This window comes from Periplaneta americana, chromosome 8 (genome assembly GCF_040183065.1).
Source record: "Periplaneta americana isolate PAMFEO1 chromosome 8, P.americana_PAMFEO1_priV1, whole genome shotgun sequence".
Taxonomy (NCBI): Eukaryota; Metazoa; Arthropoda; class Insecta; order Blattodea; family Blattidae; genus Periplaneta; species Periplaneta americana.
Genome location: NC_091124.1, coordinates 88,984,154 through 89,007,593, shown reverse-complemented (window position 1 = coordinate 89,007,593; position 23,440 = coordinate 88,984,154). Strand labels below are relative to the sequence as shown.

Below are 23,440 nucleotides of genomic sequence, written 5' to 3'. Positions count from 1 at the left end.
GATGTATCCCTTTGCTACTAAAATGTTAAATGTTTTAGCTTGCCCTGGATGCACTTAACTCATGTTCTTAGAAATGTCACTTGTACTCGTTTGCTTCTGACCTCCTCAACATTGTAGTCTTAGTTTTCTAGCGTCATATTACCACAGTCTAGTATATACAGTCACGAAGCTCAATACGTAGGAAATATGAATCGATAGATAATTGCTAACCACTAGGATCGCTACTGTTGCCTCATCACAGACAATGCAAAATAGTACCGGCACAGTCTGTTGTTCCTAGTACTCTCACAACTAAAGCTTCGTGACTATATATTAGACTGTGATATTACTGTATTCAAACAATGGTGGTTGGTTACATACACCTGCAGATATGACCTTCCTAACCATAACTAGTCCAACAGTGTCGAGAACTCCATTTTTATACATAACACGCCTTTAAGAGCGATTCATTTTCTAACGGCAGGGATTACAAGCGAGAAGGATGACTTTAACAAACGTAAATTTTTACGCTGGCGAGAAAATGATCGCTAAAATTTTCCTACAGTCTTCTTATTCAGGATCATGATTGTTTCACGCACCGTAAATCGGATCTTCCAGCTTCACTTTTCTTTGACAAACCATTTTATTCCCGGCTCTCGACCAAATTTGAATTCGAAAATCTCGAAACTGTTTTACTGAAATGTTTGGCAGAGAAATTGTGTTCTAGACGCCAACTTTTATCCGGAAATATTTTCAGATATTTCAGAAATACAATTTGAATCGCCCCATGCAGAAAGGGCTTCAGTCACAAATTTTGGGGGGAAAAAAAAAAAAAATATATATATATATATATATATATATATATATATATATATATTGAAGGAAATCATATCCTTATGGGTGGCTCCATTGGCCTGTGCAGAAAGGTATTCAGTCCAATGCTTGGAAAGATAGAAACTGAAGCGTCAGACTCAGTTCTATTCAGAAAGGAATATAGTGTACACAATGTTTTTGTTAGTTTTCTCAGTCTAATGGACTGAAGCCCTTTCTGCATGGGGCGATTCATTTGTACCTTTATGCGATTAATTTCATCTAAGATACTTCCAATGAATCATATATTCAATTACTAACTATAGTTGTAACCTTTTGAGACATTTCCATTGAGTTTTAGCATCAAATAATAATAATAATAATAATAATAATAATAATAATAATAATAATAATAATAATTATTATTATTATTATTATTATTATTATTATTATTATCGATGTAAATTAGGAACTTCTGGAAACACAGCTTTGTGCATTCCTGTTCAATATAGAATATCGTTTGAGCCAATTTAGGATATCTACAGGTCGTGTGTGCGTGCGAGCGAAAGAGCTTTTTTTCTTTCACTACCATGTTTAAAGTAAAAATATTTTTAAATTTCTTCTCCATATTTTGTCGAGTGAATGAGCTTGCAGATGACAAAAAAGTCTCTGAATGTATTTTACTTTCAAAATTATGTAAAAACACTAAATGTGGAGTTCATATGGAGACATTATTATTATTATTATTATTATTATTATTATTATTATTATTATTATTATTATTATTATTGCTGCCGCCACCATCACTGGTTTAATATTCTTATTCTGGATACGTACAAATTATTTGTTGCGTAATTAGGTCTATGTTGTTATGTAGAAAATACTTTCCAAATTAACAACTCGGTTTCGGCAGGAGCAGATCCGGAGAGCGAGGCTTTGCGCTAGAACATTTTCCGATAGAGGAATTTCAAATTATGAAATGTCTTCTTTCCAAAATGTTCCCTATCTCTGATGGTTTTAACATGTCTCGTGTATATAACCAAGATATATTTTTATAGTTCACATATCCTCAGTTTCCAAATGCCATGTTGGGCTTCTCTCTATTATGAAGTTCTTATATTTCAATAATTTACAAAATGGTTTCTCATGGTATACTGCATTTGCTGCAGATATTCGTGATACTACTTTCATAATGTGCTTCTAAAATGTATTTGAATTGTAACTGTAACTTCATGGACTGAACTTCCTCCAACAGAAGATCCGTACTTACATTATCGCAGTGGCGTATACTGGTTAAAGGGTTTGGGCTACCGCTGACCCTATTATTACACAAAATACGAGTATATCTTACAATTACTTTAATTTTAATTACTATGGTAAAACTAATAATACAAAATTATTACATTATGTTATATTATAAACTTTTTCTTTTGTAATTTCCTTGGGCTACCGCCGGTAGCCCGCAAAATACGCCCCTGCATTATCGTAGCCACTGGCTTATAGATGAGGATATTGAATTTAATTCTTGATCCGGAGGCTGTGCTTTGGGGTGGGTTCGAATCCCGCTTGGAGTGATTACCTGGTTGGATTTATTCTTAGGTTTTCCTCAACTGTAAGATATAAGTTATCTCGGTATGATTTCACCAAAAGTACTGTCTCGCCATCACTAATTCTCCCTACTCTAGACAATTTTGTAGTAATACAGCATCATTAAATAACCTGTCATAATACGATTCAGGCTCATATTTTACTGGCGTTAAGTTTTTACCATTAGTGTTTGATTAGGCAGTGTAAGGCAGTGTTTCAAACAAAAATGATTCACGCCAAACAGGTTTTGTAGGTCAGAGACCTTAATACAGCAACGACCCTGTTCGTCTCCCCGACCGAGACCCCAAGTCATTAGCAGGTGCCTGCCCGGTCTGGTCTGATGCAGGTTGTACTTGCTGCACTTGTCCTGGAGCTTCACATCTGTTGCTTTTCTTTCGAAAAACTCACCGAAAAGAGCTGTAAATCATAAAATGAAGAGTGCTCAGAAGAAAATGTTTGAAATTGAAATAACATTAAAATATATTGACAGTCTTCATTCTTCTTTTTCTGTTAGCCATTTTCCCTTCTCATTCTGCTGCTCTCTTCCATGCCTCTCTTATATCAAGACACTGTGTTAAATTTATGAGTCTGTGATTATTACTGATTACTGTAGAGGTCCGAGTTCTGTAACCTTGATAGAGGTATTTGTACACGGCTTAATAAATAAGAATGATTACTCTAACATGGAAACCTATCAAAACTGATATTAGTAGTACCCAACCAAACCAAATCCATTGGACAGATATGAGCAAGAAACAAAGATCAAATTTCTTTCGGCAGCTAATGACAGGAGAGAAGAGTGAGCTGATTACAGGTATTGTATTTGGACAGGAAGCCCGTAAATGTTAAACAAGGAAATAACGAAAATCAATTCATTATATTACAACTTCTACTTGTGGTTATATTCAGGGTTGCCATTCGTCCCAGTTTTCTGGGATTGTCACCGCTTTTGTGTCCACTATCCCGGTGTCCCGACAAATTCGTTCGGGACGGTCAGATGTCCCGATTTTGAGTTGGTTTACAGCTTCTTTGTATTTTAAGGTTACTACAATATACTACTGTATTATATTTATTGTGTGATTTAGCCGAACTTGTTGAAAACTTTAAATAGTGATATAGAAGCTATATAATGATATAGAAGAGACATTGACTGACTTACCTAAAAAAGAAGTGCCGCTTTCAGAATCTGAAGTGTTTGGTCAGTTTATTTGCTTGAAAATCTTTGTGAGTACAAACTTGGGTGTTCATGAATGGGAAAGCAGAAAAGTTAAAGACAAGTGGCTTAAATTTTTTAAGACTGTAAACAATACAGAACAGTATTCAGAATTGTTGGAAATCTGTCACTTATATTCGCTGTGTCTAATCACAATACAAATCTTGAATGCAAATGTTCTCTGATAGCAGCTAAAAATCATTTTTTGCACAATGAGCGGGTGTTTTAATTATATGTCCCCGTTCTAGTTCGAAAGTTTGTGGCAACCCTGACTATATTGCGTGTACGTTAAATACCAATAATTATATTGAATTGGTGCATAAGTTCGTAGCGTTTTTCTGTATTTAATTCATTTAATAGTACTATAGTGACACAACTACCATAGCAACAAAAAACTCCACGAAGCATCAACCCAAAGTCAGAACCTTCCCTATCTGTAAAAAGTTGGTAATACAGTGCGATACATATAAACATTTATCATTTTATTAAGTTATAGCACAGTCTAGTATATACAGTCACGAAGCTTGAGTTTATGAGGGTACTAGGAACAATAGACTGTGCAGGTACTATTTCAAATTGTCTGTAATGAGGCGATAGTAGCGATCCTAGTAGTTAGCAGCCATCTATGGATGCATATTTACTGCGTATTGAGCTTCGTGACTGTATATACTAAACTATGGTTATAGGCTAATTTCTCTTTGGAAGTTAGGATGAACTTGAAATTGAATATTATGATCTCTGTGATTCTGAGAGAATGTATATTGATACCCCTGGCACGATTGTCATCCATGCTTGATATAGATATTGGCTATTATTGCAGAACGTAGCCTATGTAGTGATTAGTTCGTCGTAATATCACAAGCATAGAGCGCATCTTTATGCTGGATACGCAATGAATGAAAAATTCCCTGGTTAAAACGCAACGCGCATTTCGAACAGAATTCAGTGTGCTCAGTGTTCTTACCAAGTCATTTTTTTTTATAATGAGAAGGCTGGAGATAACTGGCTCGCTTCTTAGCGAGAGTGGAAAACGTAGACCTGCAATGCCCCAAGCTTGTGTGGACGATGTTCGAGAGCGTTTACTGAACTCGCCAAAGAAATCGCGTCGATTAAGCCAGGAGACGAGCTGCTCATATGACACAAGTCAGAGTGCAGCAAAGAAATCGCGCTTACGACCATATGGAGTGCATTATTGCAGGAATTGAAGGAATCAGACTTGCAAAAGCGAGTGCGTTATTGCCAATGGTTCCACCATTTACTGTGAAAAAATTATTCTCTCACAGTTACTATTCAGTTCGGAAGTGATTGCATCTGTGTGTTCTTTTTGGTCAGTAGTTATCAGAGGTTAAAATGGTAAATGTTTTTATGAATCGCCCTGTAGTACGATATACTCATTGATGGATGAAAGTTGGGAAACATTATGCTGAATACTTTGCAGATGAAAATACAGGCAATAGCCTCAGAAGTCCAGAGTTGTGCAATTATGCGTAAAAATTATTTTCTTCGTGATACATAAATTACCCGTAAAACGCGTGAAAAGCATAAAGTACGTAAAGAAGTAGAAAAAACTAGATGGATATTAAAATATAACCTGGTTTTTATTATTATTATTATTATTATTATTATTATTATATAGAAAGCAAAAGGACTTCAAAACATACTTTTCTACGAAATTTTTAGTACTCTTATAACTTTTATCCGAGCATTATAAATTGCCACAACCACATAATTATGTAAGTATGGCTATTCGCGTGCGTGAGCGTCATATTCTATGTTTTAATCCTAGCGTTCACATGCACACTGGATAGCTCTTTATTTTTGATAATGTGGTCGACAAACAAAGGACTCATCAGCCACGATACAACAGTGTGGAATGATACGAATGGAACAATAAAAATGGAAAATCCCTCGTCATTACCAGTTACTATATTATTGAAAAACCTGGAAAGTTTAGAGAACTTATGCCCTGCTCATCTCAAACGTTTGGATTTAATGTTCCTAATTATGTCAGGTGAAGAATACAATGCATGCAATTCTGCAATGTGTAACTTTCTCCATTCTCCTGTAACTTCATTCCTCTTAGCCCCAAATATTTTCCTAAGAACCTTATTCTCAAACACTCTTAACCTCTGTTCTTCTCTCAAAGTGCAAAGTGAGAGTCCAAATTTCACAACCGTACAGAACAACCGGTAATATAACTGTTTTATAAATTCTAATTCTCAGCTTTTTTGAGAGCAGACTGGTTGACAAAAGCTTCTCAACCAAATAATAAGAGGCATTTCCCATATTTATTCTGCTTTTAATGTCCTCCCGAGTATCATTTATATTTGTTACTGTTGCTCCAAGATATTTGAATTTTTACACTTCTTCAAAGGATAAATTTCCAATTTTTATATTTTCATTTCGTACAGTATTCTGATCACGAGACATAATGATATACTTTGCCTTTTCGAGATTTACTTCCAAACCTGTCTCTTCATTTCCTTCAAGTAAAATTTCCGTGTTTTCTCTAATCGTTTGTGGATTTTCTCCTAACACATTCCCATCATCCGCATAGACAAGCAGGTAATGTAACCCATTCAATTCCAAACCCTCTGTTATCCTGGACTTTCCTAATTTCAGTTTCAATAATAATAATAATAATAATAATAATAATAATAATAATAATAATAATAATGCTTTATTTTTTCTGGCAGAGTTAAGACCGTGAAGCCTTCTCTTCCATTCAACCAGAGGCTATTAATGAGAATAATAAAATTATTTTAAATATTTAAATTGAAAATCAGAAAAAAAAAATATCTTCACATTTTTCACAAAATACGAATAAGTATAATGTTTATGTTGGTAGGTTGAGGTTTTCTAAGAGTTTAATTTACTTCTTAATCGTAATGGTTGGTGGTCTTGTTTCCCTTGGCTCGCGACAAAGGACGCGACGTACGTACATCAAAGTGTCATCTCATCTTAACCAAAACGAATTGGCAGTATGCTTATCAATTGCACATTATTGTGTGCGGCTCTTCACTGCTTGTATGCTTCTCGTATTCCTCCACCAAAAGTGAATTGATCTATTTCGCTCTGTGATTTGATCTCTTCTTTTCTGGCTGGTAGAATTCTATGCTGTGAGTCAGACTTGAAGGTTTACAGATTAGGTCAAAGGCTAATTGGGATTTCCCGGTCTCTGATCAGGTTAGAAACCCTGATATAACTGATATTAACCCTTGCGGTGAATTTTGGTGAAGTCTGGAAGTCCTAATTAGTCAAATCCACTCTCCTCATCTCCACGCCGGGCCCATTGGGATCTTTTTAAGATGCGAAAGAGAGAGTGGTGTGCGGAAAGCAACAGGAAGCTACCGCATTTATCTTTCGCAAGAAAAACTGCAAACATGGCATGATGAGTCTTTCCATAGTAAAAAATTTCGGACGTAAACTATTTCCCCTTTCGGATGTCCGGGAGGGGAATGCTGGGAAAGGACACATTATGAAGCAACTCAACAGAGAGAAGAAAAGAAGATTGAGGATTGGAACGTGGAATGTAAGGACTCTTCTACAAGCAGGTAAATTGGAAAGATTGAAGGAAGAAATGAGAAGAAACAAAGTGGATGTGACGGGAATATCAGAACTGGGGTGAGAAAATAGTGGTGAGTTGGTGAGTGATGGATTTAGGTTGTTTTATTCAAATGGTGACTGCAAAGGAGGTCATGGTGTTGATGTATTACTGGGACCATGTGTGAAAGATAAAGTGATATCAGTGCGTTATATAGATGACTGGATGATAATGGTGAGACTACAAGGAAAGAAAATTGTTTTAGTGCTAGTGCAAGTTTATATGTCACATAGTGGATTAGCAGACGAGGAAGTGGAAGAAAGCTATGACAAGATAGAAGAGATAGCTGAGAAGGAGAAGAAGAAGAAGAAGAAGAAGAAGAAGAAGAAGAAGCATGCGTAATACTAATGAGTGACTGGAACGCAGTTGTAGGAGAAGGATAAAATGGAAGAACAGTTGGAAAATATGGATTGGGAAAAATAAATGATAGAGGAGAATATTTGGTGAATTTCTGTAAAAGAAATTCAGTAAATTCAGTGATTGTTGGAAATACATTATTCCAATGAAGAAAATAGAAAATACACATAGACATGCCCAAGGGACGAAAGCAGATATCAGATAGACTATGTACTGGTACAGGAAAGATACCAAAATTGCTTAAAAATGCAGAGACTCTACCAGGAGAGGATATTAATTCAGATCATATCAGTCCACAGTGAACAGTGGATCAGTATACACGTGTGCGGAGGGAGTTTGGTAGTGAGGAAATATTGTAGTAGAGGCATTGACACACAACATCGCGTAACAGTGTAATAATGGCGAATATTGAAGAAAATAGTCTAGCAGAAGTAAACCTTGAAGCAAACATTGAAGAGATCTACAAGAAGTTGGAAATTCTACAGAAGAAAAAAGGACCTAATGAAAAGTAAGGTGAAATATCTAGAAAAAGATCAGAGTAAGAAGAACTTAATATTTTTGGGAATCAAGGAAAAGAAGAAGGAACAGGCATTGGAAACATACGAGACTGTAATGAAAGTGTGCTGGGATTGGTTCAGAAGTGATGTGAGTGATGAACAAATTAAAGAAGCATACAGAATCGGGAAAGATGTAAATAAACCTATTTTAGTTAAATTCTCAAGTATAATGGCAAAAGAAAAAAATTTGAGCAAACGAAAGTACTTAAAAAATATTAGACTGGAACATGATTTTGAATATGAAGTAAGATGCAGGAGAAGAATATTGATTTCTTTTATGAAGGATGCAAGGAAAAATGGTCATTTCACTCGATTATACGGAGACAAATTAAAGGTAAATGGGGAGATGTTTGTTGTGGAATTCTGTTTCGAAAATTTGAACAATATAGAGATAGGGACAAATGTTAATGAAATGAAAAAGGAGATATGAAAGAAGAGATAAGGAACATTATAGTAAAACATACGATGAGAGAACTATTTAGAAAATTAGAAGGTGGAGAGGTCATCACACAGGAAAGAATAGCAAGTGATGGAGTGAAACAGTCAGCGAATCACATGAACCAGGAAGAGAGGCCAGCGATCAGAGTATTGCATAGCGCAGCAGCAGACGAGAATGTCAACAAGCGGTTGAGGAAGAAACAAGAGACTTGCACTAAAAAATAATGACGGCATCAGGTAGACAGGGAAGAACAGAAGGACAGCATGCTGGAGCTGAGAACAGCAAAAAGAGTTCAGTGAATCCTGCCGGAAGAACAAATATGGATCGAGAGATGAAGAAGAAGCTAAGATAAGAAGTCAAGATTCTGCAAGAACTGGAAGGGATGAAGTAATGTTAGCGACACCAAATAGAGGTTTGTCATTGGGAAGAAGTAAGGGACAGAAAAATTATAACTTAAGAGGTTGGTGCATGAGTGACAAAACATAGGAAAGTGATGAAGTGAAAATAATATGCATTAGTGACAAAACTTCGGAAAGTGAAAATGGTAATGGTGACAGAAAAGACGGTAAGGCAAGGAAATAATAGTGAAAAAGGATAAGATACAAGTAATAACCAGGGAGTAATAATAAGTAGTGATACAAATATAATGAAGAAAGTGGGAATGGAAATGTAATGAAAGTGTAGAAACTACTTCGTACTAAAATATACAGATTAGATTAGTGGGAATAAGTGGTCAGTGAACGTTAGTGATTCAAGTGAATAAATAAGTTGACAACTATAGAAGATTTCATCTTAATGTAAACAATGTTGGGAACAATTTAATAAGGAATTGAGAGAAGTGATTATTTAGTTAAATGAGATTAGTAAGAATAAGATGGATAACTGGGAAAGGGAAAGGTAAGTAGAAAAAGAAGGAAGGGAAACCGGGGTGAGAGACGTGATAGAAAAGTGATCAGGGTCATTTTCTATGTAATAGCCGGATGTTTAAAAAAGCGTAAGCAGAATATGTATCCAAGGAAGTGATGGCACTGTATACAGAAATGTGAAGGACCATTAGACCAATATAAGCAGGTGGAATAAATATATCATATCATATATCATAACTCAGATCTTGTCATGCTGATAGGCAAAGTAGATATTCATATGAAGAAGATAAGAGTAAGACAGGTGACGAAGAAATTGAACATGGAAAAACTGAAGAACGAAGAGAACAGACGAAAATTTGAAGCAAATTTTCAAGAGAAAGCCGCTACATTAGAATCCACACCTGAGATTAGTAATGAGTACTGGACTCGTTTAAAAAGTTGTATACAGACCAACAGCAGAAGAAACAATAGGATACACAGAAGGTGTGGGAATTAAGAAACTTGGGTCACAGGGAATGTTGAAGAAGATGAAGGAGAGGAGAAAGTGGAAAAACATCAACACAGAAGAACACTAAACAACGAACCAAGAAGAGAAACTGATGAAGCAAAATAAGATTGGTTGAAAGAGAGATGTGAAGAAATAGAGGATCTAGAGAGAACAGAAAGATATGATTTAATGTACGGCGAAGTAAAATGTTTGGACTTCACAAATAAGAACAGGAAATCTATGTGATTGATAGAGGACAACATTGGAAATGAAATAACAGACAAAGAAGGAATACTAAACAGATGGACGAGATAAATATGTAGAAGAGTTATATGAGACAAGGAATCGTCCAGATGACTTAGCTATAGAAGACGAGGAAGATGTATCAAAAAACGAAAAAGAAGTTGAACTAGCACTTAAGGGAATGAAGAATGGGAAAGCAACAGGAGTTGATGCAATCCCCATTGAATTAGTGAAATGCTTGGGTGAAGACTAGAAGGAAATTCTATCATTATGCAACGAAATATATGAGAAAGGTGAATGGCCTGAAGATTTTATGGAGACAGTGTTGATTTGAATACCGAAGAAAAATAATGCCAAGAAATGTAATGAGTTCAGGACTATCAGCTTAATGTCGCACTTGGGGAAGATTCTTCTATAGTTCTATTAGACACTATTCAACAACTGGGAGCTAGTAGTCTGTTCTTGTGTGAATCCATGTCCCTATTTTTGTCTGCAAAAAAAAAAAAAAAAAAAAAAAAAAAAAAAAAAAAAAAAAAAACACAAGAATAAGCTCCTGACAAGAATGCTACTAAAATATGTGAAAAGCTAAACAATGTTTTGTCAAGAAACCTTAGCTGTGAAACCATTCTGTGTATAATGTACTAAGGCTGTGTCTCAAAGCTCAAGTCCATACTACACACTAGTGACTAGCAACTAGGTGACTTGTAAACTACACACTAGGGAGCTTTGGACATGTATGCTTGAAACATGGCCTTCTTCATAGATTATTTTTCTAAAAACCATGACATCACGGTTCAGCACTAAATTAAGAAGGCAGTGTCCTAATGCAGTTTCATTACGAGTTATATGGAAATGATAAGGGCTAGATATAATATTACAGTAATGTTTAAAACATTGTACAGAAGGTACTAACAATGTCAGTGTTCAAAGTTAACGTGTTATTCTACATTATATTTACATTATTTCACTTCCAACGCATTTTCAGATTTCATAACCCCATTTGCTGATGAGGTATCCATGTTTATTTAGTGAACAAGTTATCAATCAAGCAAGCATTTTCGTTGACTAGCTACTACGGACTTGATTGCTATGCACTATGTAGCTTTGGATCATAACTTCTGACGTCACATCCGGCTATTTAGTCAACAATCTAGTTCACTTCAGCTGAAAATGTAGCTTTGAGACACGGCCTAAGTACGAATGCGGTGAGCTTCCTGAGGGGTTTAATGTAGCCAGGATCGCACTGTTTAAGTATGCTCCAGTCACATCAGTATATGTTGAAAGATCTTTTTCAGCATATAAACTGATTTTGTCCAATAAACGTGACAGAAGTTTGTGTGTTAATCTTGAAAAGTTGCTTGTTGTTTATTGTAGCTCAAATTAATGGACATGAAGTTGTGGATGAGGCTGTGTCTCAAAGCTACATTTTCAGCTGAAGTGAACTATATTGTTTACTAAATAGCCGGATGTGACGTCAGAAGTTATGATCCAAAGCTACATAGTGCATAGCAATGAAGTCCGTAGTAGCTAGTGAACGAAAATGCTTGCTTGATTGCTGACTTGTTCACTAAACAAACATGGATACCTTATCAGCAATTGGGGTTATGAAATCTGAAAATGCTTTGGAAGTGAAATAATGTAAATATAATATAGAATAACACGTTAACTTTGAACATTAACATTGTTAGTACCTTCTGTACAATGTTTTGAACATTATTGTAATATATTAAGCCCTTATCTTTTCCACATACTTATAATGAAACTGCATTAGGACATTGCCTTCTTAATTCAATTCTGCACCGTGATGTCATGGTTTTTAGAAAAATAGTTTATGAAGAAGGCCATGTTACTAGCATACATTTCCAAAGCTCCCTAGCGTGTAATTTACAAGTTACCTAGTTGCTAGTCACTAGTGTGTAGTATGGACTTGAGCTTTGAGACACGGCCTGAATGAGTACAAGTGAAACAAGTCTATAGAACAGAGAAATTATTTTTCCAGTGCATTTTGTTAAGTTACTTATGGTCTTATGAATGTTTACTTTATGAATTATGTATGTATTTATTTACACTGTAAGTGGGCAAGCACCTGGTGGCAGTGATATACACAATATAAACAATACACAATAAAATTACAATACACAATACAATTATACAATACACAATACAATTGAACACATAATTACAATTAATAATACATAAAATAACCTAATTAATAAGTGAACCTAATTTTACAATACAACCTACATATGTGTAGGCCCTACATAAGTTTCTCATTATGAGTGATTCAATATAATTTTAATGCCTTTTATTGCCCTGTTTTTGATGTTTTCAGAACCTTTTTAGCGCCTAAAATACCATTTTTAGTGCCTTAACTTCCGATGTCTAGTTATGACGCTCCGAGTCCCACTCTTGATCGTGCTATGCGCCAGCTTGTATAATCTCGTAAGCAACGGTTACAACGCAGAAACAAAAGTTGTAAGAGTAGGCCTACACGATAATTTGTGAAATTTACTTCGCAACTGTGTGGCCTGGTGGGCTATTTGAATATGTGTCGATCATTTTTTTCATTGTACATTTGTGACTATTGCAGGAAAGTCTAAGTTTTTTATTACTAATATTCGTGGTGGGGGTGCTCTCCATAACTGAATCATCCGTATAAAAGAATTTTCCAGTTCTATGTATGTGTAACATTGCGAGCCTCGTTAAATGTCTGAAAACAATGGGTATCTGTTACTGTTGACGCATCTCGTCATCCTTCATTCTATCAGTGTGTTCTCGTATCTTGAAAGGAAGTGATAGATTCTTATCTCTGGCTTCGAACTGTAACTTCCCTTGAACACATTTGAGCCTTGTATATGACGAATGTGGAGATATATATTTTGTACTAATGAATACAAACGTTATGATACAAATTACATCCACTATACACAAAAATGGGGAAGAACACTGACCATGACCATATGGTCACAGAATGCCGCTATTTGTAAATGTGTAGTGTTAGTTTGTACTCCTCACAGAAGTGAAGGCAGAAAGGACCGTGGGGCCCAATCATGAATGTAAATTTTAACGAAGATCATCATCATTGTCGACCTGGTTGGCGAGTTGGTATAGCGCTGGCCTTCTATGCCCAAGGTTGCGGGTTCGATCCCGGGCCATGTCGATGGCATTTAAGTGTGCTTAAATGCGACAGGCTCATGTCAGTAGATTTACTGGCATGTAAAAGAACTCCTGCAGGACAAAATTCTGGCACATCTGGCGACGCTGATATAACCTCTGCAGTTGCGAGCGTTGTTAAATAAAAACATAACATTTAACATTCATCAACATCGCCATGCATGGATTACATGTTAACACATCTTTTGCTTGGCTTACTGACATTATTATACCTTCCTTCTAACATTGAGTTTATGCCTAGGTGTATATAAGACCAGTTTGGAGTTACAATTTGTTCAGTGCAGTTACAAAGGTTGGTCAGACTTGATCAAGGCTTTTTTCTCTTGAATTAAAATAATATTTACTCAAAATAATTCTAGGTAGGCTTCCTCTATTATAAAAACTTTATTTTTACATTGCCTATATTTTCTTATCTCATCCCTCAACTTCTAAACATCAGCAAATATTATTTAACTGTGGATTTCATCACATTGTAAAATAATAAGGAATGAGATAACAGACTAACTTGGGAAGAAAGGATCCCAAATCCTATTTAAGCCAAAAAGAAGTATACCTCATATCTCTCAATTTAAAGTTACTTCAAAGCTAAGATTAGAATTTTAAATGAAAGACTACGGTGAATAAGAGTTGAAAGTCCCCTCAACGAGTCTTAAATTGATCACTAGTTCTCTCAGAAGTTCAGAAATAGCCATGTTTAGATTGATTACTGGCCATGATTGTCTAGCACATAATCTCTACAGAGATGAAATCTTATGCACCTTGTATGACTTTAAAGAAACTATGGGCAAAGAACGTCTCAAATCCTGCCCTGCTGTCTCCTTTGAAAGTGGTATTGCTTCTAAATACTATATAATCTAGTATATTTAACTTCCAATCAAAAAGTTTGTCACAAATTGTTGTGTTAACGAGCTATTCTATTAGGAATTCTCGAATGCTGATGACTTCATTACCACTCACAGTGCATTAGTTACTGTATCAACTAATCACCTCAACCCCCATTGTTCCGAGAAAACGGAGTTCTTAATAAATTATTATGGATATAGAAATCACTGTTATGTTTGAAGACATGTGTCACCGCCAGCTTATGAAATTAACCCCTTTTATTAGAATGCAGTAAAATTTGTTACATGAAATCGATTTTGTTATGGGCATCTGACATTTTTTTTTTTTTTTTTTTTTTTTTTTTTTTTTTTTTTTTTTTTTTTTGAAGATATCCTCATTCTGGAAAAAATCATTTGGAGCTTTTCACAGAATCTTCTTATTGACAGAAATGAAAGTTTACAAAGTCTTATATCTCCTAGATGAGTGGTATTCAATCTATGATACGCATCCCACTGACTAGGTAGGCCTATGTAAAAATGCTGAATTTTATTTTATTACCCTTGTTGATAATTATTTCAGTTTACATATTTTCTTTTGCAACATCAACTCTTACATTTCCTTGCTTCAATAACATTTTACATAATTCATTCATAGTGTTCTGCCCAAAGGCAGATCTTTCAATGCAAACCTAGCATTCTACAGGTTTTCCTATTTTTGCCATCCTCTTTGTCTCATATTTTTCATAAATCATTACTATTATTATTGCATTAATTATTATTTTGTAGTAGTAGTAGTAATAATAATAATAATAATAATAATAATTATTATTATTATTATTATTATTATTATTATTTTTGCATATGGCATCAATCATGGTCTTTTGTTATCTTATATATAAAAGTCATGTGGCTGGGTGGGTATATGTACTCTATACAAATGTACAAGTGCATGCTTTGACCTATACTTGCCAAAGTTTGCAATCTAACCTTCATAACCAGGAGAAAAAGATAGACTACATTAAAATCGAACAAATGAACGTAAAATTAATTAAAAGGGTAAAAAATAAAAATAAATCATCATCCTTCACGAATGTTACAGGTTCAGTGAAAAAAAATTAATGTTGACTCTCAGATCTTTCAGAAGTCTTTTGTAAAGTCTGTCTATTTAAATAATAATGTAATATAAACGCACGCACGTGGTATTGAGACCTCTGAATTGAGGTGACTATTTCGTTTGTTAGCATGTAAACAAATCTATTGGTGTTCTAATGATTTATTTATTTACCAAACTTACCACCAGAGTGGCCTGCCTAACTTAACAAAATGTAATAATTTAAAATAAGAAAACAACATAAGTGTTAATTTAGAATACATACAACATACGTACAGTAGAACCTCTATTCGTGATAATGAAGGGAGTGGACTGAATGGTTAATCGAAAAAAATCAGATAATCTGTACCATAAAAGATTTAATAAATTGAATGCATAATAATTACAGTTTCCTCCGGGTCTTGTGTTTAACCCACAAGGTAATGGACCGAAATTCCACTAATTTAAAAGTCTGTTTGTCAGCAGCAGATTTTTAAGGGCCAAGGAAACTCCATGTGATGGGAGTACTAGAGGTTTCGTGTTGTAGATTTATCCTTGTTGTTTCCCTTTTTAATTAAATCTCGCACAGCTGTAATCATATTTTAATTCGAGATAAGCAACAGTTTCTTCTTTCCCAAACTGCTCAGTTATTTGCATTTTTCAACACTTAGCACGTTTTCTTTTGATACCTATGGAAGACATTAGGCATAGAAGTTATACAGTAAGAATAATAAGAACAGTGACTGAATGATGTACGGATTTGCAATTATGTCAAGTTATTGGGGTAATTTCTTTGAAAGCAGAGAGTGACTATTTTATAAGTTGGAAGAACACCCTGTCCCACAAATACTGGTAACTGTTCCTGTTATTGACAGCATTTCTACTACATATTGTATAATGATAAATGCTTGTAATAATCCCCTCTAAAAAAAATATGTACTAACATAATATACAGCACTTCATATTTTTCTCTGCAGAAAAAAAAAAGAGCTAGAGAAAGAGTCAGATAATCCACTGATCAGTTAATAGGATTATGGATAATCTGAGTTCTACTGTATAAATAATTTAAATTATATGCTGCTGTTATACAGGGTGATTCACGAAGAGTTATCGCTGCTTACGGAGCATATTCCCGAAGACATTTTGAGCAAAAAATGTCATATAAACGTGGGTTTTATTCTCAATATTTTCAGAGTTACACTAATATGAAGTTGCTAAAAAATTACCTTTTTTCTTTAGTTTTAGGGGTAAAAGAATATTGAAATTAGAGAATGAACTATTCAGAAGTATAATTTATTTAATTAGCTAGTATTCTGAAGCAAAAAATGTGTCGTTAATTCCATATTTGCTTCATACAGAATTTTTTTTTTTTTTTTTTTTTTTTTTTTTTTTTTTTTTTTTTTTCCCAATTTTTAACTACAAAATTACATTTTTCTTACACATTTATCACAATAATTGTTACAAATCACGTCATTCTTGTAAACTCTTTAAGATTTTACATTAGGATGCAAAATCGAACTGTAAAGAATTAAGTTTCTAGAAGTCGTATGATCTGTAACAATTGTGATAAATGTGTAAGAGTAAAAAAAATATTCTGCACAAAGCAACTAAGGAATTAACAATACATTTTTAGCTTCAGAATACTAGCCAATTAAAGAAAGTATACTTCTGAATAGTTCATTCTCTGTTTGTAACATTCTTTGAATAGGACCCATGTTTATATGGCAGTTTTTGCTCAAAATGTCTCATGTCTCAAGAAATAAGCCCCGTAATCTGAATAGATGGCTTAAGGGCTATAAGAGCAATTTCGTTATAGATGGTAAATTAAACTGTCCACAAAAATTATATGTACATGTACTGTATATATTTATATTTATTAGGATGCTTATATGACCTGAAAAAAAGTTCGGAAATTCCCACCTCCCATTCTCTTATGTAATAGTATTCTATTAAAAACGGACATGTGCCAAAAATTGGAACGATCAGAGCATATTTAGGGTTTGCTCAACAATGTTTAATTTCATGCAGGATGTGCCATGTTGTGCCATACTAACTAAAGGATGTTTTCACAGATGTGAAAGATTTTGTGGTTAGTCAACTTGAAGTAACCCGTCAACATGACGATTACGGAGAAGTATTGAAATTGACCCTCTTGTTCTTGGAAGAAGTCCCTCCACAAGATGTATCCTTCAATAAGCGAGGTGCGATCCATCAAGCATGATTCATGGCAAGATTGATCTATGCACTGAAAGTATTCTTGTTTAGAGATTCGGATTTCAAGCTAACAAACACCGAGAAACGAGGTCTTGGGGACTTCTGTCTTTGGCATTGGACTGTATATCAAAGCCTGGTTCCTCTTTCAGCTGTCAGTTGCATCTTCTGTCAGTGATTTGAGTCTGTTGAAACTCCTTGCGGCACAAACATCACCAGCAGCCAAGAGTGCCCTGAAGAAGCTATGTGGACATTATGTGGTATCTAAGTGGAGAGCTGGTAGCACTCACATTCTTTGACAGAGACGTTGACTTATCAGAGAAGAGAGCAATGATGAAAAGACTCAGTCATGAGGCAGATGACAATCCTCCGAAAAGAATTAATCTGGAATTGGCTACGATATCTGACAGCAGATTTCGAGGTTTTGTAACGAAGAACATCTGGCAGTTCTTCCAGATTCTATCCATTCCATATTCATTTTTGGAAGTGGATCCTGACAGTTGGCTTACAATTCCCGATTACCTGCAACCAGAGCAGGTTGTTCCATGCTTTGCTGACAAAGAGGAGTAACAGACTCAGTTCATCTTGCAAGTCATCCAGCAACATCGCAAGTGCTATCCCAATTCAAAGAAGTCTACACTTCTCCAGGGTCTTTCTTCACCCTTTGTGATCGAATAGACGCCAGATGTATTGTGGTGGAATGTGGACTAAGTAGTTCCCTTATAACAACATAAGATCACAGTTTCTTCTGTTATTAATGAACGGGCTCGATGGCTTGTAGTGTTCTTGTATACTTTCAATATTGATCTCCAGGTTCCTATGTGAAAATGTCACTGTTTCAGTTGTTCCATGTTACCTACAATAATAAAAGAGTGATACATCGACTGATTGATTGATTAATTATTTAGTAATTAAAACGTGGTTCCAACAGATCCCACGTAATATGTAGAATTCAGTAAGGGGAAATTGAAGGGTTCAGAGCCATAGTGGGCCAAGCACCATTTACTAAAAATGGTGAAAGCAAGGTTTAAAGTTAAGTGAATACCATAGTTTAGTGAATATTGACATATCATTTAGTTTGAATGTGTATACTTTATATTACTTGCTATATGTTTCCATTGAATTATGGTGATAACTTCATTTTAACCCTTGTTTTCTACGGTTTTAGTAAATGGCACTTGGCCCGCTATGGTTCTGAACCCTTCGATTTCACTTGGATTGAGGGGGGAAAGAGATCCATTGGCAGACCTCAAAAGAGATGGAAAGAAAGCAAGACCATAACAGGTCACTAGACCTAATACTTATCAGGATGATATTATATATATATATAATAGTTCGACTCTGAAATTGAAGTAGTGCATACAACACTTCAACAACTGATATATAGACCTCTGGCATTTAATAAAGCAGTTATACTAATAGATTCAACATCAGTAATTCAAGCAATAGTGAAAAATAACCATTCCAACTCGGAAACCATAAAAGAAACTAGAATACTAATTCAACAAAGAAAGATAAACAGATCTATTTCCATTGGGTGCTGTCCCACATGTGAATGGAAGGGAACGAGAAGGCCGATACCTTAACAAAGAAAGGAGTAAACATTATTTTAGAAAAATCTTTACTGAATGCTGCATCTGCAAAAAGACTCATAAAAAAGGAAACAAAAAAAAACATGTTCCTAGAAGACGCCCATCTGGTAACTAATAAGAAAAAGTGAAAGGGATTACAGGATATATGGCAAGAAAATAAAAACAAGCCAGGAAGGGAGTCTGTTGCCATATTCAGATTGACCACTGAACACGACTACTTTACAGCCACCTTCAGAAAATAAACATCTTCCAATCTGCAAATTGCACCTTACACAAAGAGGACTCCATCATGGATGTTTCCCATTTAAAGCAGTGCTCCAAACTTAACTCTGACTAAAATGAGTTATATTGGAAGGTCAGAAGACTAATGGATGAACTCCAAAGTCTACCATTGGAACATCATCATCATCATCATCATCCTCTTCCTCCTCCTCTGCCTCCTCCTCCTCCTCCTCCTCCTCCTCCTCCTCCTGCTGTAATTCAGGCCAATAATTTCAGCAATTTCTGAAGTCATTCAAATTTGAACTTTCTTCAGGCGAAGTTGATTAGTGTTTAAGAAAATAGCCAACATTTTTTTCTTGAATTAACATAAATTTAGCCATTTTAAATATACATGGTTGTTTCTAATAACGAATTTGAATGACATTATGTGCATCAGGAGTCACACGACAGCTGAACTGTGGCGCGAGGTGACAGACCAGTAGTGAGTGATCTCATAGTCAGAGTGCATGGTGACTCACAGCAGAAATTTCCAAGAAAATCGAGCCCTTTGGGAGGGGTACATAACAACTCTTTTCGATGCCAAGTACAGTTACGTGAAAATAAAAGTGAGGTTTCGTTATTTCCAAGAAAGCCATCTTCTGTGTACTTAATAAGATTGGTAAATCTCGAATGGAATTAATTTGTATCATCTCATGGGGTGTGGCGACTTGTGACGGGGATGGATTTGCTTGCTTTTTCCATTCTGGAATTAATCCCATCCGAGCTTTGCCAGTCTTATTAGGTATACACAAGATGCCTTTCTTGGAAATAACGGAACCACGTTTTTTGCAGGCTCCTATGATTTTCACGTAACTGTACTTGGCATCGGAAAGGGTTGTTATGTACCCCTCCCAAAAAGCTCGATTTTCTTGGGCATAGCTTCTGTGATACACCATACATTGTGATTATGAAATCACTCACTACTGGTCTGTCACCTCTCGCCGCAATTCAGCTTTCAGTGTGATTCCTGACGCACATGACGTCATTCAAATTCGTTATCAGAGATTGGAAACAACCCTTTATTCCGTTCATTTATATTCATATACAGTAGTGATGAAATATTTTCAGCCTACTGCGTATAGTTACTAATTTTATTTGTGTTTGTTTATAATATGTATTGAAATGTATGTAAATTTACATTTATGTTTTCAACCACCACATTAGTTCAGTGGTTACTTGTGGAGCTTATAAGCCAGGGGGGCCTGGGTTCAAATTTTGGTGGATCCACCCTGGATTTATAACTTGTGTTGGGCAAAGCCTGTGTTCCGGGTAACACAGGGTCTTTTCTCTGGGTACTTCGGTTCCCCTGTGACATCCCAACTATTCTCCATCAACATTCTCAAATTTATTACCAGTGTAATTAGTAATATAGACCCACCACCTGTGGTGCACTCTGTGTAGTCTCTGACAAACTAAATGGTCTTCTCTTCTTGGCACTAGTGGCAGCATAGGCTCATAGAATCAAGGAGAATAACAGTAAATTAAGGGTCTTCACATTTTATTCTAAATGCTCTGAAATTATTTTAGTATGTACACTTTTGTGAATATTTTCATCATCATTGATGTCAACAACAATTTTTATTAGTAAAGATAAGTTTAATTCTTTGGCTTTCTAATATATAACTACCTTCTTTCGTTACAGGATGAGGAAGAAGAAATTAAATTGGAGATAAATGTACTAAAGAAGTATTCGAATCACAGAAACATAGCAACATATTATGGAGCATTCATTAAGAAAAGCCCGCCAGGGAAGGATGATCAACTTTGGGTAAGAGAATATGATATTTCACCTATGCATTTACTAGCCTACTTTGATTTTAACTAGGATAAAGTGTGTATATAGGCTCTCTTTAGTTTGCATCAGATAAAAATAAATATTTTATATACTCCACTGAAATCAGCATAAATACATACATTTTTCGAGTGATATTGAGCAATCTTCCTTAGAGAAAGAGTGCCAAGATAACTTCATCTAGCTTACGAGAATTTAATTCTGTGTATTGTGATTTAGTTTGTACTGTACTATATTATATTGTTGCTGAGATGAAAAGGTTATGCACTGTACAAACCAAAATGAAGATTGTATTCTAAGCTCGGTTGTAGTTGACATTCGTTAGTGTGTTCTAATGCCCTGTGTCATGAGATTTGAATCCCATCCATCACAGGAAATGCTGTGACAATATGAGACGCTTATGGAAAACTGATCACTTGTTGAAGTGCGAGGATATACTTTCTGTAACAAAAGAATTAATTTGAAGGCATTCCCTCTCCTGGAAGGAAGATGGCTTCCATTTTCAGGAACTCTCTTGTGTGTTACTTATGACTAGGGGCTCGGGTTTCTACGATATTTCATATTCTAGCCTGGTGTCTTTTTACAAACCTAAGTTAAATTAAACACACTGCTAGACACGGTTTTTATTGGTCATATAAGTGTATGTTTTATCATATTTTAGGATTGTCATATTTGACCAACAAATTAGTATAAAAGCATGTTTATGGTCATATGATAGGGTGATCAGATTTCCAAAATAAAAAAAAAAACAAGACACTTATTAAAGTTGACATGAATCAAATTTTATCTAAACATTCATTATTATTTTTGTTTATGTAATGTCTGTGAGCAATAAGGTTCAGTTTTATTTATGTGAAGTATAATTACTACACCGTTTACAATATTTAGAGTATAATAATTATGCAAATATGTAATAGAGTAACATGGATACTTGTCTTAAGTCATTGTTGACAATTTTTTATACGCATCTGTAAAACGACACTTACGCTTCGGCATCTTAGCCAATGCGTGGTTACCAACATGTGGTCTTAAGACATTAAACTCATATCTAGTTTTATGTATGCTGTGTTACCGTAATTATAATAGTTGACGTGTTCAATGTTGACTTTTAGTGAGTAACTTTACTGTAGAATATATGGAAATGAAATGAAACTCTGTGACCTCATACATATATCACGAACACAACACTTGTGCTTACAAAAAAAAAAAACCTTTTACAATCGACAACTTACAAATAGGAAGAAGCCAGCAAACTGGAAGCTGAGCATAATCTTATTATCACCTTTTTTGATTATCAATCTAAGCTCTGAGGTATTGTTTATCAAATTGAATTCATTATGGTGACATCTGATCAAGATCAATCTTCTTAATGTATCCAACTGTTTGCTGACAACATAAAGTCCACTGTGGTCTATTCAGTTGTTGTTTTTCACGAGAAATGAGGCGTATTTTGATCAGTGTTCATTATAGATGCCTGTTGCTAGTAGCAAGAGTTGGGGTGTAGTCAATATATACTGCAGGGCTGTGTCTTCTGCAATTAGTACTGATGATTTCAATTTACTTCTTTTGTGGTTTATGGATAGACAGTATAGAAGAATGTGTTCCAGACAGTGACATCTGATGGAAACAGTATAGAATTAATTATTGTTTTATGTGATTATTAAATAAAATAAAATAAAAATAAATATTTTAACAATAATTTTTAATAATAGATGTACATATTAACCAGACCCTCAATCGGAGGTAGATAGGTATAATATAGTACTACAAAAAAGTTTCAAGAAGCCATCAAGAGGAAATGTTATTTTCTGAATGATAGTGTGATTCTTCTTTATAACAGTTTTGTTTTTACCACACATGTTACAATAAACACAACTTGTTGAAAGATGTCGAGTTGGAAGTTTGGATAATCTCAGGTATAATACAAATTTGGATTGTAGAAACTTTCACAATTTTCTTTCATTTAATGCGATGAAAATGTTGAAATCCTGTTACAAGGTGGCTGCAGTAAAGAAGATATATTTTCTGTGCAACTGACATGAAAAAATTGATTTCACAAAGTGACAAATGTGATACTTTCATACCACATTTCCACCTTCCTGTAATGAAACGTTACCTTAGATACACGAGAATTGCAGTTATAATCTTTCTTGTTTCTAGTCAAATGTCGTAAGATGTTGAGCTAATTGGCCAAATTTATTCTGTCTACACTTAAAGAATATGTCTGACAGATGTACACCCACATAGTCTAGTTGGTTGCTGCGTTGTCAGATATAGTGAAGGTCATGATTGCAGTATGTGGCAACTCTCCATTTACAATTCAAAAGGAAAAACAGATTGCAGACTGACTGATTCAG

General features: G+C 34.9%; 1 protein-coding gene across 8 annotated transcripts in view; it reads left to right on the top strand.

Moving 5' to 3' along the window:
- Positions 1-23,440, top strand: part of msn (serine/threonine-protein kinase msn) — a 288,177-nt gene that overhangs the window by 94,487 nt on the left and 170,250 nt on the right. For all 8 annotated transcript variants that reach the window (XM_069833247.1, XM_069833249.1, XM_069833248.1 and 5 more), the window contains exon 4: positions 20,934-21,059. In XM_069833247.1, the coding sequence (XP_069689348.1) occupies positions 20,934-21,059 (126 nt within the window). The remainder of the gene's footprint in view (positions 1-20,933; positions 21,060-23,440) is intronic.